Raw genomic sequence first — 19,883 nt, forward strand, 5'->3', positions numbered from 1 at the left:
ACCCTGAAACACAATTTCCCAGCCCGAACTCTGAACTAACTCTATGTTGTTTATGTCCAGTGGTTTCTAAACAGATACATCAACTAACTCAAGAGGTTGTTTATGTCCGACTAGATTTCCAACCAGAAATCCTGTCTCCTTCCTGGGACCAATCTTGGGTTTCTCCAGAGCACTTGGCAGGGTCTCAGTAACAGAGCCCTAACAGTGACCTTTCCCAACGGACATTCCTTCCACCAACCTGGCTCTGAGGGGGCAGGGAAGACACTGCTGCAGCAGCAGAACCAGAACAGGGTCAAGCAGAGGGCTCTGCCCTCCCCCAGGGGCCCAAGGCGGCTGGGAAAGCCCTCTTCACCCCTCTGGTTCCATCACAAAGGCAGGTGCTTGCTGCTTTGGAGAAAGGGCCAAGACCATGCCCCAGCCAGCCACTTTGTTACTCACCAAAACCTAAACAAAAGCTCACTGCTGGGAGCAGAGCGGGAGCGAGCTCAGGAATGGAGCTGGCCCCAGGGGAGAGAGACAGAAGAGATAGCTGGGCTATGGTTAAGTCATTTACTGATTTTATTTCTAAAAGCCACATAGCGCCACTTTGCCTCTTCCAGAGCTTCAAAGAGCTAATTAACCGCCCAATGAGCCCACCAGGGAAACCGAGCTTGTGGGGGAAGCAACGAGGTGAAGCCAAGGTCAAAGAGGGTTGCCAGGCCCCAGGCCCTGCCCCCGTTCTGTCAGCTAAGGACAAAGAGGAAAGATCTCCCCTGTCTTTCAGTCAAGGGACCTTTAGGGCTTGCTTGGGGAGATCTAGTGAATAGGTCCAGCTTCTCAGGCTCCATTAACCCCTGCAGGCCTACAGCAAAGCAGCCCAACCAAGCTGGACAGGGCTCAGACACCAAGGGCCTGCTCCATCTCCAAGCTGCAGAAGAACCCAGTCCAGTGTTGTCCCCACTGGCCTGGTGCTGTGGGCTGCAAAGCTTGCTGACCCTCAGCCTGCCCAAAGGGAAGGTGGTGGGAAGTGTGGGGTCCCATGCAGGTCCAAGAACTGCCGTAAATCAGCAGAAGCTGCTGATCAAGGGCCTCACTCACTACCCCGGAAGTCCCAAACTGGGTTTTCCTGGTGCCACAACGGGCCTGTCCATTAGCCCAGACAGAGAACAAAACAGCCTGAGACCCTCTATGAAGTGCTTACAAAGCATAAAGTGGGGCCCCTTCTCCTGCCCCCACCTCTCCCCAAAGCCTGCCATGGTGGCAGGCTGCGAGTCACCAGCAGAGAGAGAAAAGGCCACTTGGCGGTTTTAATTTTAGCAGCTTGGAGCCTGACAGGCAGGATTAGTTGGCTTGACCTTTCGTGCTGAGGCCTCCCCAGGCCCAGGGCCTCAGTCAGGTGGCAGCTTCCAGGCACGAATCACAACTGGAGCTCATCGAATGTGGGGGTCCGAGCCCCAGGGGAAGGCCTTCAAAAGGACAAAGACCAGGAAGGGGGAACCTGGTCTTCAGCCATTAATCAGTAAACTAGCAGAAGCTGGGGCCACCCACACACCAGCTTCCCCAGCAGACCTGCACAGGGAGGGAGAATGGGAACCAAGGGTTGGGGCGGCGGACTTCCTTAAATGAAGGTTCCAGAGGCTCCCCTGGGAAAGGGACAGTGGGGCCAGATGCTGAACACAGCTTCGGTACCTGGTGGTGGCACCGACAGTGGCAGAAGTGTGAGAGAAAAGAAAAACAACAGACCCAGAAAACCACACTGCTCTTTTATTCAATGGAACACCCCCCTTTAACGCAGTGTTGAATCATACACCAAAAAGCCCAGAGAAATGTCTGCTGATAAACCAGTGAAGAGAACGCGCATCATACATTATTGTCAACATAATCACTCCATGAAGAGGGGAGGAAAGGAAGGAAGCAGAACGAAGAAAGCAAGGGGCTCAAACCCCTCAACACTGCAGAACATTCAGACGTTTGGGATTAAAATAAATTTTAAAAGGTAGCCTTCCAGGAAGGAGAGGAACAAATGGAATCTGAGGCAGCTCAGGAAGCGCTGAAAGGGCTCTGCAGGCTGCAGACAAGCCCCAGGCAGCTTACGTGGCTCCACCTCCCGCGGGCAGGAGTGCCAGGATGGCTATGGACCCTGAACCTGGAGACTGACCCGCTACCCCACGAGGGTGGCAGAGACAAAACCCCACACTTAAAATTAAGGGGAAAAAAAGTATCTCAGCTTGAAAAAAATATGGCAGTTTGAAAATCTTGTAACCAAAGAAGACACCCACCCCACCCCGCCACACTGATGGCCCAAATTCTTTGCCTAAAAACCACTTGCTCCTCTCTCCTTAAAGAAGAACCAGGAATGAGAAAAGGGAAAGGAATCTAATTGCAGCAGAAGACCGGGGAGAGCATCTCCTTGGACGGAGTCTGAAGAAAGGCAGAGAGAAGGACTAACAAGAAAAAAGAAAAATTAATAAAAATTTCACAATATGGAGCCAGCGTGTTCCGATTCCGTCCATAAAAATAACTCAGGCTGCTTTGCCGAACCATCCTGTCCACCAGGGGCGCTGCTGAGGCTGTCTGCCTGGAAGGGTCACCAATGGGCGCGGAAAGTCCTCACTCTCATGGCTCGGGCCATCGCCGCCGCGGGGAGGGATCCTGGCGGCCCAGTGTGGGGAGAGGCAAAGGGATTTGGGTGAGGAGAGAAAGAAGACAAAGAAGACACTCGATGCTACGGGGCGCCAGGAGAGCCCAAGCTGGCGCCCCATTACCACCTGCCCGTTCCCAAGCGAGTCCTCAGTCGCTTGGCCCAGCCCGGTGCGTGCGCACACACACACGCGTGCACACACCCACATGCGTGCGTCCCAATGTCTGGCTCCATACGGTGAGGTTCGGCGTGTGTTTAAACGAGACCAATTCTCTCTATATATAATATATATTTTCTTAAAAAACCAAGTCTAGTTCTGTGGTGGAGGCGGTGGGGGAGCTGGAGGCATCCCAAAGGGTGGCATGCCCGCCACCCCCATGCCCATCATGGTGACAAAGTTAGAAGGGTCCATGGGAGGCGGAGGAGGAGGGGGCGGGGCATACATCATGCCGGCGGAACCAGGCGGCGGAGGCGGCGGAGGGGGAGGGGCCCCGGGCGGCAGAGGCGGCTGGACCCCTGGGGGCAGGGGCACCATAGTGGGGTTGCCTTGCATCTGAGGGGCTCCTGGAGAAGCTGCGGCAGCCGCCTGCTGCTGTTGCCATGGCGGGATGGACCCTGTGCCAGCGCTCGTGGTGGTAGTCGTCGTATCTGGGGTGGTAAAGAAGCCCAAGGTCACACGCGCGGGGGCACACCGCGGCTCTCTGCGGCTGCTGCCTTGGGATGGGGGGGCAAGGGATGCCTGCTCCTTGCTTGGCATGCGGTACGGTGGTGGGGGGCGGGCGGGCGGGGTGGTCCTGGCGATGGGGGTGGAGGGGTGGGCAGGACTACCCTGGGGTCAGCCTCAAGGTCTCTAGGCTTAGCGGAGTAAGCCCTTTTGTCACCAATGCCCCTGGAAGGGCTGAGGGGAAGGTACCAGACACAAGAACCGGCTCTGACATCCCTCCGCCCATCCGCCGCCACCACCGAACGGCACATTCAACCTCAAGGCCACAGCTACTCCCCGGTTCCATCCCTGCAGTCTCTCAGGCCCCAGTCACATCCCTCTCCAGAGCATGCATGCACCCTCCCCAACCCTGGGCCTAAGGCGCAGGCGTGGGCCAGCCAGCGGCTCCCAGCCTACGATGGCGGGCTCCCCTCCAGCCCCCACAAACCTCTCTCCAGACACAGCCTCGCCAGACATCAGCTCTCCTCCCCCAGACCCCCAGGGGCCACAAGGCCCTTTCTGTTTACCCCACAGCAGAGACCAGAGTCTCATCCCAAGGTGTCTGCCTGCCTGTCTGAGCTGGGAGGGTCTCTCATTCCTCTCAGCCCCACCCTCCCAATACCACCCACCCCCACCAGCCCAAAATACTCCACTCACTTTGCTGCCATGGCAAGGGGGTACTGGAAGCCATACTGCTGCTGGGCGGAGGGGGTGGCGGAGGCTGCTGCTGCTGCTGCTGCCATGGGGGAAGAGGACCAGAGGGAGGGGGCGGAGGCTGCCCACTGGGAGGCGGCGGCGGCGGCGGCATCATGCCCATAGGTGGCGGCGGCATCATACCTGCGGAGAGGCAGAGTGAGGCCTCAGGAGAGGAGACGGGTTCGCCACAGGGGTCCCACTGCCTCCCCAGCCTAGGCAGACAGCACCCCTCAGGAAGCACCAACCAGGCTGTTACCTTTTCCTTGATGCAGGCGATAGACCCCAGAGCCCACAGGCGTACTTCCCAGGTACTGATCTTGATGGAAGGAAAGAGCAGGGACTTAGCAGGACATTGGAACTGACCGGGGAAGATACACCCCCACCAGCACAAGAGCAGTTCTGAATGCTACCTCTACGAGGCAGGCCTGTGTATACCCCACATAGAAATCCCTTCCTGAACCAGAAGGGAGATTCTCCTGACCTGGAGACCAAGCCTCAGCGAGAGACTCAGCACCGACACTCAACCCCTCTGAGACCTGCTCCCCGCCATGTAAAGCCCTGCTTACCCCAAAGCCCCAAGGTTTCTGGTCTGACACTTACTTACCCATTGGAGGAGGGCCATGGTGCCCAGGTGGGTGGGGGCCCTGGTTCATCGGTGGTGGTGGGGGCTGCATCCAGGGGGGCGGGGGTCCATTAGGGTTGTGCTGCATGGGATGTCCACCATGCCCGCCTGTGAGGCTGGGCAGCGGGTGTGGGAAGCTGTGGGGACCACCTCCGGGCCCACCAGGGCCACCTCCGTGCATGCCATGGTAGGGTCGACTCTCCGACGGGCCGGAATTCATCCAGGGTGGGCGGCTCTGGGTAGTGGACATGAGAGACTACGTGAGAGCATTCCCGCCAGTGTCCCTGCCTGCTCCCTTTGGCGGCAACACTGTTCTTTCGGCTATGCCACAGGACCAGGACGCAAGGCCAAGACCTCCCCAAACTGAGAGGTCCCCGAACATTCCTGACGGCCCGAAAGAACAATGTTGCCGGCCATGTCCACTGTCCTACCCCAAGTGCCTGGCCACATACTCCCATCTCTCAGGAAGAGAAGAGGGGGCCAGGCTGTGAGAACCACCCCCTGAAACTCACCGGTGGAGGTGGGTTGTTGGCGGGAGCAGCAGGCCGAGGTGCACTGGCCAGTGGTGTGGTGGCAGGCCCAGAGGTGGAGCCCACAGATGCGGGCACAGGTGCCTCCCCCAGTTCAGCCATGAGGGACAAGTATTCTTTATCCATCCGTGCTTTATCCTGAGCTGACTGGGGGTCACCAGGCCTAAAGGTGAGGTAGGCACACAAAGAGAAAAGGGGTGGGGAAGACTCATTAATATGGAAACCTTTACTTTGAAGAATTTACACAAAGTTCAGAGGAATTCAGTCACCCTTTCTAACACCCCTTCCTTGAAACAGTCCCATCAGCTCTTCAGCTCTGTGCCCAGCTCTGCATCTGGGAAAAGCACATGGACCTCTGCCACAGCAGAGACCCTTGGGCAAGAACAGAGGAAAAAGGAAGCCAGGAAAACTCCAGATTTTCCCAAAACTAGTTCCATCAATTTCCACATTGCAGGTATGAGGAAAGGAAAATCTATGCAAGACCAGAGCAGCTGCCAACACTTTCTTAACAAGGCTTTTTATATTTATCACTTGAAGTAGAAAAACATTGCTATCAAATGCTAAATTGCAACTGGTCAAAACTACAAGCTGTCTTATAATACCAACCATAAGCAACAAACAGCAGTTAGCAATGAGCCACAGTGAAAACACCTATACCTAGAAGGGAAGTTTTCAGGTTCCCTGGGCTCAAGATAATAAAGATAATAAAGTAGGGATGTTTGCCATCAACTGTTTTCCTGGGCTTTGCATCACACTGTTAACAGACCAAACTCACTGAAAGGAAGCTCTTGGGTCTGCAGGTTAACACGAACTGTTCTATACACCAGAAGCTACCAGGAAACCCTCACCTTTGGAACTTGCAATCGGAAGCAATGTGGCCAGCCCCTCCACACTTGGTACACACTGTGGTATTGGTAATGCTGCGGGTCTCAGAGCTCTGCCAGGGTCTTAAGATCCTGTTAAGAGAAAAAGGTCACCTCAAGGGCTGTGGCCAAGCACCCTTCTTCTGTAGGTTCTGGTTTTTGTGCATGTCCCTCTAAACCAATTATACATACCTGTTATCATCTTCCCGAAGGGTCCCATTCAAGCGAGCCAACTCTCGAAGTTGCATCTTCCGTAGGTCATTCTGGTCCTCAGGAGTCTCGATACCCTGCTTCAGAATGTTTCTTATCTGGTAGAGACGCAACGGGCACAGTTATGCAAGTCCTGGGACTGCCACCTAGGTTTCTGGTTGGAGGCTTCCTTCCTGACTCCCTCACCTGTTCTACTGCTTTCTTCACATTCTCCATGGTATTGGCAGTGACCAGGGCGTGAAGTGGCTCATCTTCTCCCGGCAGCATCTGGCCATCTTTGCGCCCAACTTTTCCTTCTTTCACAGAACCTTTCCCCCGGATCATGATCTTGGCATTACACTCCTTCTCTATGTTCTTCAAGGTGTTCCCTCTGTAAGAGGCAGAAAAGATGGCTTTACTACCCAACATGGAAATTGAGAGTGGCTCACTGGGCAGTGATAGGAAACCGTGAGTGTACAGAATGGGATTTTCCCACCAACAGCTCCACGATCTTTAAGTTAAGGTCACAGACAGCAATCCTCAAGATCTGACTTCTCTGCCGTGAAATGGAAAATTTTCTCACCGAAAGGCACTCACCCAGCCAAAGTGAACATCCTACCAAAAGCAGGAAGATGGTACCAAGAAAGGCACAAGACAGACACATCTCCTAGGTCTTTGCATGCTTGCTCAGTTACTAAGTCTCATCTGACTCTTGTGACCCCCATGTAGCCCACCAGGCTCCTCTGTCCATGGGATTTTCCGAGCAAGAACACTGGAGTGCATTGCCATTTCCTCCTTCAGGGGATCTTCCCAACCCAGGGATCGAACCATGTCTGTTGCATTAGCAGGCAGATTCTTTAACACCAAGCCACCCAGGGAGCTCCTCCCAGGTCCTTGGGAATTCTGTATTCCATAGAACAGCAGGTACTCACCTTGGCCCAATCAGCAGCCCCACAAAATTGATTTCTGGATACTCATCTTGTGGGATCATGACTTTATCACTCACACGTGTTGCTGGAGGTCTAAGAAAGAAAAGACTCATAGACTCTGCACACTTCTGACGTGACACAGATAATCAATAGCTCTTCTAGAACCTTCTGTACCACATGTTGTTATGGGTGACAGAGGTAAGGAGTGAGAGGTTAGTATCCACAATGCTCTAGTACACCACACCTAATCGGTTGGGGTCTTTATCCCGGACCACCCAGTCCCCTGGCTTACTTGTAATCTGCAGGAGGCTTGAAATCAGGGTTGAGGGCAACCATTTCCGTGATGAGATTATGCCGTTCCTCCTCAAGTTTCTTGCGGGTGCGGAACTCGCGAGTGTTAAGCCTCTTCCCCTCACTATTGTAGATGGGCTCAGGGGAAGGGGACCTGTGGGAAACAGACCACCGTCACCCCTCTGCCTTCACTTTCCTCTCATTCCCACACGGGCTAAAATAAGTCTTCCCCAGCCCCTCTGCCTCTCAAGACCCTAACACAACACTCTTCGGAGGAACCGACCATAACGTGTGCTATTCAAAATCGTGTGGAATAGGGAGGTGGAAACTTGCTTAGCATCGGGGGACTGGGGTGTGTGTGAGAAAGGAAAAAAGTGGTTTTGTTCTCAAAGTGATGAGAGGAAAAAAAGTCTGTCCTTCTAAGGGAAAATCTCTAGACTGTAAATGGCAAGGACTGTATCATCCTCTGGAGTCGTCTTGCCAAATATGAATTTTCTTTTGTTTGGGAAAAAAAAAACATATTACAACTTTATGAACCACGGAAACCCCAAGTTTAGGTAAAACGTTAAATGACTCTTGCAGAGCTCATGCCATAACAGGAAGAGAGGCTGTACCCCTACCACATAGTTAAGTATGAGCTCTTTAACCCAATACAGCTGGGACTCAAGGCTACTGCAGCTACTTGGCCCCCACAATGGAGAGAGATGGTTCAAGGCTTCGTCTCTGCTTTTCCTTCAATGGCCTGGCTGGCTGTGTCCAAGGCCCAGGAGTCAACCTGTTTTCTGGCTGTTCGAGGTTAGGGAGTCTGGGTAGAGAAAACCGTTAAATTGCTAAAGCAGCTTCTCTGAGAGGCTGCAAATGCAGATTTGGTCAAGTATTTGTCTAGGGTCTGAACCTGCAAACAGCAAGGGGAAAACCTATGATTCTCCACCAGAGTTTACAAGTCCAGAAAGCAGATTTTCTCTCTCTTTTTTTTAAAGGAGTAAAATGCTGTTGCTACAAGTAAAAAATAGCAATGATAAAATGATCAGTTTACCACAGCTGGATTTTGCGGTAATAAAAAAAAAGAGAAGTTACACCCCTAGAATTCTGAGTTAAGATTACAAAAAGGACCATAGCTTGATATTCTGAATGAAAATTTAGTAGCAGCTGCAAGAAGGGAAGAGACCATGTGGATCAGGTTATTTTAAAAACATCCTGAAAGTAGTCAAGATTCCTATACCCTTTGTTTAGTTGAGAGAACCTTGCCTAGTTGGAGAGCAAGGACTGAACTCGGCTGCTCCCACTGTCTTCAGCCTAAAGGGAACCATGTCATACCACGTTACACACACGATGGAATAAAAGGTCAGGTTTGTTCATGGCTAATGACGGCTAAATGACACCTCCGTTTCTAGCATCTGTATAAACTGTTAGCACAATCCAGTAATAGTGAACAAAGACAAACATACCCCAGCTCATTAGACTACCATCTTATACATTTAAATCTACAGAAGATTTTAAAACATTTTTAACTGTGCAACATCAAAATGGCATTAAGTGGCTTCATACTGAGAATACACCTTCTTAAGAAATAACCTTAAGTGAGAAACTCATGCATTTCCCTCAAACCTGGGCTCTTTCAAAGCAAAACCATCAGGCATTAATTAGGGCCTCTTTCAAACTGAATTCAAGTGAGGAAAAAAAAAAACTCTCCTCTGATTTTATTTCTAACATGCTTGACATTTCTAATTCCCACCTCATTCATAGCTGTCTAGAATTAAGCACTTCTGGCTAATCACCAAAAGAAGCTTTACCAGTACCAAATTGGTCATTTAAAGGCCCCACAACAGTGCAACCTCTTTCCAAATTGTGGAAATGAAAGGCAAAAACCAATATTCTAGAGGTCAGACTGGCCCAACTTCTTCACTTTGAGTAAGAATAGTATTAGAGGTCATCTAATTTCTAATCCAAATTCTCCAGGAAACAAAGGTTGGTTAAAAATTCAACTTTTTGAGGAACTGCCTGGTAACCTGTGGACATATTATTAAAGGAAAAAGGGCCAAAAAGGCACTAAACAGTTGTGGTCTATAATCTATAAAGCAAATCTTAAAAAAAAAAAAAGTCAAAATATAAAACATAACAACCCTCCAACCAAAATTTACAGGTGAAAAAATAAAAATTTAATTAACTCAAATGAAAAGTATCAATATATATTACTTTGCTTCCTGACACAGGACACCAGAAAGGTGCTTATTTAAGTGAGTGGCTTCAAAAACCATTACATCATCTTCCTTATTTAACAAGTTATTAAAATGGGTAGCAAGCCAAAAACACTACTTTTTAAAGCAAAGTGTCTTCAACTATGCTGCATGCACTAAGAGAAACTTCACTGAGGAGGCACATTGCCTTTCTAGTAAATGGACCAGATTTTAGCTGTTCAAATATTGGCCTGCCAATAAAATTCTTGTTAAAAAAGTTCATTTCCCTCAAACTTTATAGACTTTTTACTTTTTTAGAGGTGAGAAATTACAAACTGAAATGACATGACCACAGCTGTTTGAGGACCACACTCCCTTAAAAAAAAAAAAAAAAAAAGTAATAGGTTGGTTGCTTGCCTTCCCAAAACAGGTGAAAATATTCTGGCCCCTCCCAACACCCCAGGCAATGGCCAAGGCTGACAATTAACTGGCAGCAATGAAGGAAGTTGGTTAGAATCTTGTCTATTTCAAAACCATGAGCAGGAGACTGCAGCATAAGCTGACCAGACTGAGTTTCTGGCCTGCTCAAATTCAGTAATGCTCAAAAATATTCTTATTCCCTACATTGTGTAGTACCTGTGAAGAACACGCTACACCTGGGCTTTCAGCCACAGGAAGGACTGAAATTGCTGGTTAATGGGCCGCCTCACTGTCCCTACTAGTGGGTAAATCGGGTTAAAATCTACATGTTTTTCAATTGAAAACCAGTTGTCCGTTTTCCTGTAACTTTTGATTCTGCTAGTAATTAAACTTCATTCCAATCTGCTAACTGATGACTGACCGTATATACTGCTAATTTACACTCTAGTTCCCAGAATGGTCACAGTACCAGTCTTCTTACTAGGATTTTATTGAACTGACACAACATGTTGCCACCAGTAAAACGTATTGAGAAAAAGGTAAAAGCGTTACTGTCAGCTGGTTAAAACTGTTTCCCAACCTGTCCTCAGGGTTAGGGGGGATGCCCAGGTCTCCTGTGCGCAGTTTACGAGTCAGGTCTTCTATCTGCAGTTGCACTGGAAGAAACCAGGTTAGGAAAGAAAAAAAAGGATGGAAAAAAGACAATGTTACCAAAAAACATCTCAAATCTCAACAACAAGCATGAAGAACTCGGAGACTTTGAAAGGGACGACTGATCAGTGAACACATTGAGGCAAAAACTCCCAACCATCTACTGGCAGGAGTCCACTTACATCTCTAAGTATCTTTCACTTCAAAATGGTTATCACTTAAGGAAGCAAACAGTTTGTTGGAAGAGGGGTTAGCAGTATAGACTGTTCACTAAGGCTAACATGAAAACAATTATTAGGAGGCGTTTTGCCTCTTCCTCTCACCAAGGCCTGCTATGCAACTGGCACCCAGAACTGAACCATGTATGTTACACGAATACCCTGTTCCCACCAAATTACATTCTTGAGTGTAAGACTCTTAGATTTTATTTTTCCTTCATCAAAACTTAAACATAACCCAAAATGAGATTCAATTAACATGGGACAAGGAAAAACACCAGTTAAGCAAAGATCATTTTCACTGTTACCAGGATTAAAATTCCTTAAATGAAACATTTAATAACCAATTCAACAGTCTCATATATAAGTTTGTGCATATTCTTTCTGTAAAACCAGATCCGTACTAGTAAGGATCTCCCAATACCTGTTGTTTTCATTCAAATTTTATGACAATCAGTATACCTTAATACACCAGTTAACAAGGCAGAAAGTTTAGACTCGCTCCTTACATGGGGAATAAAAGTAGGGGTGCAGAGAATGAAAAGTGTGGGTCAAGGAGTTATGTGGGGCCCTCAGACCTTGACAAATGACCAAATGAGGCTGTATATGAAAAAGAGAGATGAGGGTTTCACAAAAGTTCAGTGACTCCAGGGAAGTGTTACCCAGCTGATTTTCTGAAGATAATGGGAAATGTGAAGCCAGATTCTTCACATGCTGAATGACCACCTGTTTCTTACCTTTGTAGCATCTGAGTGTCCTAAGCAGGTATCTCTAACAAGGGCAAGTCTTAATGGGTTGGGTTCAAGTTGAGTTGACTCCAAGAATTAACACATGTCTAGCCCCAGACACCCTTCTAATTTTAAATACACCCCACAGGGCTATATCCCACATCCACTCCAACTCAGAAGAAATGAAAATGTACATTAATATCAGAAGAGTATATTGGGGACATCCTGTGTAAGAGAGATAAAAGAGCACGAAGACATATGTGGGCCCCCAAGTTGTTTTATGCGAGAAAAGTTCTGACTTGGCAGTCAGGTGTTAGGCTCAACTGCTCAACGAGAAAGTCACCTTCATGGAGGTAGGCAGTACTCATAACTGGACAGCAGGGATGTGGGCTCTGATCTGAGGAGACCACCAGCATCTGAATCTAAAGGTTGCCATCTTCCTTGGAGAAGAGACCTACACTAGCTCAGGCTTTGGTTATACGTTTAAACGCTCTTAGGACCCAGAGCAGTAACTTCCTCCAAAGGAAGAGAGCTGGAAATGTAAAGAATGAAGCTGTTTTTCTCATTTTCTACATCTGCTTGTGTTCTTGGGCTATCACTCCACTAGGGACATTTTCATAAGGTTATCAAGACCCAGACTAGTCAAATACAAGACATAAAAGGATGGGTGGAAATAGACTCAACAGTAGGGAAAGAAGAATTATTAGTATTGTAAAAAGGAGATAAGACAATTTCAACAACTCAAAATTCTCAGCAGTCTAGAAAAGAGATGAAGACCCTCAAGAACAATAATGGCCTAGAGGACCTCATGGGTCTAGGAGGCTTCTGCCCTAATTTACTCGAATGTTTATTTGGTTAGTAGGAAATGTGTATCAAGTAAACTTTTTTGAGACAGCTGTACAGGTACACAAATAAATGTAAAACTTGCATTAAAAACCTTTTATTTTTTTTAAAAAAGGTAATTTTGAAGTCAGTTTCATTTCTACTGTGGACATTCATAATTCTCAAAATTCCCCAACAGTTAAGATCTTTTATCCTAACCACCTCATTATTCCAGATCCAAGCAGTACCCCTTTCCCTGCAGAGTTCCTTAGGAGTAAACACAAGAGCCCTCATTTTAAGACAGCTCTCCAAAGACCAAACCAGAAAAGATGCTGAAGGAAAGGTTAAATTCAACAAAATGGTAAAAGGGGGTAAACACACTTTCAGAACCACTTTTTGATTAAACTGAGTTTTTTCCCCTTTCACAAAGTACCTATAAAAAAATAAAAGACCACATTTTAGGGAAAGGAGGAATATGAAATTATGGTGAAAGGCCAGGCTGTGAAAAAGGTACTTGGTTTACAATACCTGCAGTGTTCTCCACTGGGGCCAAGTCCAGAGAGGCATGTAACACTCACCTCATCAATTGGTAATGAACAGCAGCTGAAAAGGGTGGGGTGGGGTGCTGGGCTGGGAACTATTCTCATTCCTAAGCAGGCCCCTCTACCCTTCTGGCACTCATGGAGAACACTGCTGTTACCAACAGACCAAAACAAGGAGCTACAAATGCAGGACTCACAGAGCAAAAACTTATGGATTACATCAAAGTCATCTGACCATAGCTCCTCTCAAAGAGAAAACTGTAAAGTCCCAAACTTTCAACAAATAAAATGTTCAGTAACGATCTGAAAATGCATTTGAGTGCAGAACGTGTATTTACCTATATAAGCTCTTTCTTGTTCCCGAGTAAGTCCAGGGGGGATGACTGTAGGCATTCCTGGAATCACCGTCTTCTGTTCCATTGTGTCTTGATTCCAGCGGCTCCTCTTCCGCTTCTTACTGGGGAAGTCTAAAAGAGATAAGGTTCGTCAGATGCAAAGATAAACCAGCAGAGTAACTACCAACAAGCAGTTTAGGATACTTATTATACTACACACAACCTCAGCAGACCGTGAAACTGAGAACTTGACCTAAAAAGAAACAGCAAAGAATGGAAGACAAACCTGGGAAGTCAAAAGACATGGCCACTAGAAGGGGACCTGGGTCTGAAAAGTTAACATGGCACATTTATGATTTTTGTCCACAGAAATGTTGTGAAATATGTAAACAAGAAATCTCAGTGCATAAAGTTTCAAGTAGTGAAATAAAAAAGTATTGAGATAATAGTATACCACATGGTGTCCATAAACCTCTTAACAGCCCCAGGACATAAGAGCAGACTGAATATTCAAGGGTATAAAGCAATATTGTTAACTTCTGGCTCCTCCCACCTCCCCACCAGTCACCTGAGACAAAACGCAACTAAACTTATGGTTATCAACTGAAAAACCTGGATTTTTCAGCAAAATCACTTTTCTCCTCAGAGGTTTGGCTAAGGTCAGCATTTTCCTGGCCAGGTGGACACTTAGGGTCTAAAAAATGTATCAAGTTCAACAAAGAACAAGCTATACAACAAGAGCCAAATCTTTCTTCCCCAGTACACAAGCAGAAACTTCCTGGCGTTTGATACACAAAGGCGCCTTCTCAGGAGCAAGACCCAGCGGAAAAGCCTCAAGAGGAGGCGTGTCATACTTCCTAGGTAGATACAGTGAGATATGGAAACGAACGGAACATCCTTCTCCAAAAAGGGCCACAAAAAAATCGGACCCAAACACCCCCTGAAGACTTTCATCCATTCTGGTTCTGAAGTGAAAGCCCTGTCTTATTAAAGAAGTTTTAAGGAGCTTCTCTTGGTACTTTCTTCCTTTAGGACTCCACTACAACCAGGAAGAGGACGCTCCACGTCATCAGTCGACCCTTTCCGCCCTCCGGACTTGCACATGAGGCACCCCAACCACCCACTCGATCCCCTATCCACACCCGCTCCTGAACACCAGGGGCAGAGAGCAACAAGGGGTCCCCCCAATCCCGGCTTTTAGGACAGCCACAAAGCCCGGCCGCCAAACTGCGCCTGCGCGCAACAAACTTCCTCCCGCCGGGCCCCCACCCCTGAGGCGCGTGCGCACTCGAGGCCCGAGAACCAGGCCGCGCGCCCCGTGGCTCCGCCGCCCGGGCCTCCCCGTGCGCGCGCGCGCCCCTGCCGCGTGCAGCCGCCGTCGCCGCCGCCGCGCGGCCCTCAGCCGGCCGGGCCCATCCGCGCAGCGCCTCGCGCGCTCTCTCGGCCCGACTCACCTCCTCCGCCGCCGGTCGGGCCCGGCTGCTGGTCCTGACGCGGCGGCTGGGGTGGCGGTGGCTGTGGTGGCGACACGCGCTGGTAGAGCGGCGGCGGAGGGGGCGGCTGCGGCGGCGAGTACGAGGAGCCCGAGGAGGGGGGCGGTGGCGGCGGCGGCTGCTGGGGAGGCGGGGGGGGCGGCGGCGGCGGCGGCGGCGGCGGCGGTAGCGCCGCAAAGGGGAAGGCCGCGGTCAGGGCCCCCACCGAGCCCACGGGCGGGGGCGGCAGCGGCCCGGACACCAGCAGCCCCGCCCCAGGCCCGGGGGCAGTCGGTGGTCCCGGCTCGAAGCCCCCTTTGGGGCCAGGGAGGGGAGGGAGGCCTGGGGGGCCCAGCTTACCCAGCGGCGTAGCGTTCGCTCCGGTCGCCATGGCGCCCCCAGGGACCGGCACCGGCGGCTCCTTTTCGGCGGCGGCTTCTTCTTCGCGAATCTTCTGGGGGGAGGGGACCCGACTGCGCTGCCGCGGAGCGCGCGGAACCCGTTCTCTCACGCGGCGGGGCGGCGGCGGCGGCGCGAGACGCACAAAGAGGGAGGAGAGAGAGCGCCGCGGGGGCGGATCGGGGGCGACGGGGCCGGGGCCTGGATTGGGCCGAGCGGAGGCAAAGGGTCGGAATCGGCGGCCTCCGATTGGTGGAGCCTTAGCTTTTCTCGATGCGCGCTGGGATTGGCCGGACCGTTAGGCCAGGCGAGGAAATGGCGGCCGAGCCTGAAGAGCTGGGAGGTGTCGCAGCGCGCACTTCATTTGTTACTGCGCGAACGGAGCTCGGAGTCCAGAAAGGAGGGATAGGGTGGGGCAAACTCTGTGACGTATGGGGCCAAGAGCTCTCCCATTGGCTGGGTTGGTGTAGTCAATCAATCTCCATTGCGTTGTAATGTCCTGGGATTGGCTGTCGCTGGTTCTTTTTTTTTTTTTTTTTCCTTTGCTCCTTTTCCCCGGGGAGTAATTTCGCTGGGTTTAAGCTAGAGGTCGCGGCGGGAAAGCCTTGGCGGAACAAGAATTGGGGTCGGGGAGGAGCGGGACAGGAGCGGGCATGCATAGATGGGGCAAAACCGTGTCTCTGTCCCTGGCTTCAGCGTTGACCCTCGGGTCCGGCGCGGAAGCCCTTGGTGACGTCAATCCTCGAGTCCCATGGTAACCCGGAACCGAGGGGTGGGGGAGGGGCTGGCGCGGACCGGTAAACCGGATCCGTCGACAACACAGGTAAACGAGGACTTCCTGTTTTTGAAAAAAATAAAAAGTGGGAGGAAGAAGGATTAAAAACGGTACCGAGCCCATGGAGGTACACATATCTTAAGTGGAAGGCAATATGAAGTTATCAAAAATACCGTGCGTTTTCATTAGAATCCCAGCGAAGTTAAGATTGATTAGATCATCTTTTAAGTCAAATAAAATAACTGAAAATAGTGGGGAAATTTGTAAACTAGGTTGAGGAGCTTGCCTTTCCGAATAATACAATAGAAAAGACACACTAATGAAACAATGTGGTATTGTTGTAGGAAAGACAGTACAATAGGATAGAGTCTAACCAAAAAAATGGCATTTCAATTCAGTAAGGAAAAGATTTAGCTAGTAAATGGTATAAAGTGAAGTGAAGTCGCTCAGTCGTGTCCGGCTCTTTGCGACCCCGTGGACTGTAGCCCACCAAGCTCCTCTGTCCGTGGGATTCTCCAGGCAAGAGTACTGGAGTGGGTTGCCATTTCCTTCTCCAGGGGATCTTCCCGACCCAGAGATCGAACCCAGGTCTCCCGCATTGCAGGCAGAGCTTTAACCCCTGAGCCCTATAGAGTCCTAAATTTAAACAATAGAACAGACACAGTACAATTTAGGAGATTGTCGGAGTCATCTAGGGGTAGAGACTTTATGAAGACAGGAAACAACAAAAGTTAGTTACCAAAGGAAACTATGATAAAAGTCAACAGTAATACATTAGGCAAGTATACTTGCCATACATATGATAAAGAGCTAATATCTGTAATATGGAAATAAGTCTTAAAAAAATAAAAGAGAAAAACAACAGAAAATGAGCAAAGACTGAATAGACAAGCCTGAGAAGAGCAGATCCAAATAGCCAAAAATATGAAAAGTACCAATCTCCTAAGAATGAATGCAAATTAAAAGTGATATGAGACGTCTTCAACAATCAGGAAAAAAAAAAGCTAAGTTACTACTTTGAATGCTTTTTTGAAAAGCATTCTATTATCTATTAAAATTATACCTCTCAAAACTTCCTTGGTAGTCCAGTGGGTAAGACTTTGCACTCCCAATGCATGGGGGCACTGGTTGGGGAACTAAAATCCTGCATGGTGTGGCTTAAAAAAATTTGTACCTCTTTCAGGGAAAAATAAAAAACATGTTCAATGTGGTGATCCCACTCCTGGGAATCTGCCCCTAAGCAAGGCATGTGACTACTTAATGTAATGTGTTCAAAGTCTTCTATTGCATTTTCTGCGGTCTTGTTTGTAACTGCAGAAACCTGGAAACAGAAAACTACCATCAATATGTGATTGGTTAAATGAAGTAGATTACCCATAACCTGGATTAGTAGGCAGCCTTGACAAGGAGGGACTTCCCTGCTGTATTGTTATTGAATAAGAAAAGACGCAGAGAAATAGCTATTACATGATCTTGTTTTTGTAAAACAGAGTCCATACGTGTGTTATGCGTGTGATTATATGAGTATGGAGAAAGCCACGGAGGATACACAAGTCACTGAAGACGCTGAAGAGGGAAATAGGTACTTGGAAGTTATCCAATACATTTTAAGAACCAGCATGTTTTTAAAATATTTTTTGTATTTTTAAAAAATGTATGATGTGATCCCATTTCAGTTCAGTTTAGTCACTTAGTCGTGTCTGACTGTTTGTGACCCCAAGCAGCACACCAGGCTTCCCTGGCCATCCCCAACGCCCAGAGCTTCCTCAAGCTCATGTCCAAGCCGGCGATGCCATCCAACTATCTCATCCTCTGTTGTCCCCTTCTCCTCCTGCCTTCAATCTTTCCCTGCATCATGGTCTTTTCTAATGGGTCAGTTTTTCACATCAGGTGACCAAAGTATTGGAGCTTCAGCTTCAGCATCAGTTCTTCAATGAATATTCAGGACTGATTTCCTTTAGGATTGACAAGTTTGATCTTGCAGTCCAAGGGACTCTAAAGAGTCTTCTCCAACACCACAGTTCAAAAACATTTACATAACATTATACAACTGTATAAAGAAACGCATTGAGGGAGTTCCCTATGGCCCAGTGGTTAGGACTTGGCGGTTCCACTGCCAGGGGCCCAAGCTTGATCACTGGTCAGGGAACTAAAATCTCACAAGCCATGCTGCGAGACAAAAAAAATGCATTGACAGAACAATCACCAAATTTCCACTGTTAGTGGGATCTCAGGTAATTTTTACTTTTTCTCCTATTTCTATATGTGATGTTTAACTTTTTATACTAAGCAAATGTAACTAATAAAAATGAAGTTAATATTGTGGGCATAAAAGGAAAAATAGAAATGTTTAAATCATCTGAAAATAAGGAAACATTATCAGTAAGTACAACAAATTCTAGGGAGGAGGGGAGAAAAGAATCATTCGATGTTTGAGCAACTACTAGATGTAAAACAGCTTGACAGATATGACCCTGAATGAAATTCAGCCCCTGCTTCCAGAAAATCATGGTCTAGCAAAACAGAGAGACTAACACACAAATAAAAATGTACTATTACTGTTACAAATGCTGTTACCGTACTAGTAATGGTAAAGGCTGCAGCTGTGACTCTCATGGGGTAGTGACTGTCGCTGCTTTCTAGTCATTTCCTTTAGGATTTTTGTGAGAGTTTTTAAAAAAAATTACCAAGTTAAAATATTTTGGTTGTCCTTTTACTAATTTACATTTTTTTAGATTCTTCAGAATATGGTCTTAAAATCTCTAATCTTTAATTAAAAAACACAGTTTCGTTTGTGGTCAAGTATATGATCAATTTTTATAAGTGTTCTAAGGACAGATGAATAGTTAAAAGAGTTTGGACATTGGCTACTCCCTGATATGTTCTGACTTCTTTCCCTTGTAGTTTCATCTTCACAACCACCTTCAGAGATGGGTATTATCTGTTACTTATAGATGAGAAAACCCAGGCACAGTGAGGTTAAGTAACTACCCCAGCATCACATAACTTACCAGTGTAGTCTGTCGGTCCAAGACTCCTATTTGGCAGAACAGGATTAGAATGTTGGCCATGCCGCTTTCTGGCTGAGGACCATGGAACAGACTTCCCAGTTTTGAGGCAAGTTGGAGTCCTACAGACCCAGGCCAGCCACCCGCCAGCTGGCAACTAGGGAAGTCATTTAATGTCTATGCATCTCAGCTTCTTCGTCTGAGCATATGGACATTAATGCTACTGTACAGGGCACTGCACTGATTGAATGAGATCGGAGGACGTGGTTGGTTTTAATGGACTATCTCTTGAGCTGTGGGGTCAAGAATTATACACAGATGCCTCCTGATTTTAAACCAGGGTGCAGTGTAATGAAAACAGCAACACATCTATCTGGTCTTTGTCCCCAGATCCTGGTAAAGAGCTTCAGAAACCCTTGGGATTTCCTGAGTGCTGGGAGTGTCTTTCATTATTCATAATGAGGCCCTTTGGACCGGTTGCTGGATTTATGCTAACAAGGAGACTCACTGCCAGCTCTGAGGTCCCTGAGTGAGCTTCAGGATGGTGGCTGGTCACCAGAAAAATCAACCAATTTTCAGCCCTACTCTCCACCTCTGTGTCAGCGGGGAGAGGCTGGAGATTGCACTCAATCACGTGACCAGTGATTTATTCAATCGCACCTATGTAATAAAGCCTCAATAAAAACTAAACGAAGTTTGGAGAACTTCCAGGTTGGTGAACATACCAATGTAACAGGACAGTGATGCACCCTGACTGCACGCATCAGGGTGAGGCTCCTGACCTCAGGACTTGTCCAGACCTTGCTGCCCAATGCATCTCTATCTAGCTCTTCATTTAAATGTAGCCTTTAAAATAATGCAGCAGTCATATATACTGCACTTTCCGGAGTTCT

The 19,883-nt window shown here is 48.2% G+C and overlaps 1 protein-coding gene and 1 long non-coding RNA gene across 11 annotated transcripts; one reads left to right on the top strand and one right to left on the bottom strand.

Moving 5' to 3' along the window:
• Positions 1 to 1,723: 1,723 nt before the first annotated feature.
• On the bottom strand, positions 1,724 to 15,579 carry SF1 (splicing factor 1). 10 transcript variants are annotated; one of them, XM_027959736.2, is made up of 14 exons: positions 15,169 to 15,579; positions 13,340 to 13,468; positions 10,621 to 10,696; positions 7,445 to 7,597; positions 7,156 to 7,245; positions 6,431 to 6,614; positions 6,227 to 6,342; positions 6,020 to 6,127; positions 5,154 to 5,334; positions 4,624 to 4,897; positions 4,276 to 4,335; positions 3,981 to 4,160; positions 3,064 to 3,268; positions 1,724 to 2,631 (listed from the first exon to the last, which is right to left on the bottom strand). In XM_027959736.2, exons 1-14 carry the CDS (start codon positions 15,197 to 15,199, stop codon positions 2,502 to 2,504), a joined length of 1,917 nt encoding a protein of 638 aa, XP_027815537.1. In that variant the 5' UTR covers positions 15,200 to 15,579; the 3' UTR covers positions 1,724 to 2,501. The 10 variants fall into 10 exon arrangements, with proteins under 10 accessions (XP_027815537.1, XP_042093635.1, XP_042093636.1 ...); XM_042237701.1 differs by having other exon boundaries at positions 14,791 to 15,579; XM_042237702.1 differs by having other exon boundaries at positions 1,724 to 3,268; positions 4,624 to 4,876.
• On the top strand, positions 15,517 to 19,694 carry LOC105604110 (uncharacterized). The gene is made up of 2 exons (XR_001023537.5): positions 15,517 to 17,564; positions 19,381 to 19,694. It is a non-coding gene; the product is annotated as an uncharacterized LOC105604110 (long non-coding RNA).
• Positions 19,695 to 19,883: the final 189 nt, after the last annotated feature.

Source organism: Ovis aries, chromosome 21 (assembly GCF_016772045.2).
Source record: "Ovis aries strain OAR_USU_Benz2616 breed Rambouillet chromosome 21, ARS-UI_Ramb_v3.0, whole genome shotgun sequence".
In the NCBI taxonomy this organism is placed as follows: domain Eukaryota; kingdom Metazoa; phylum Chordata; class Mammalia; order Artiodactyla; family Bovidae; genus Ovis; species Ovis aries.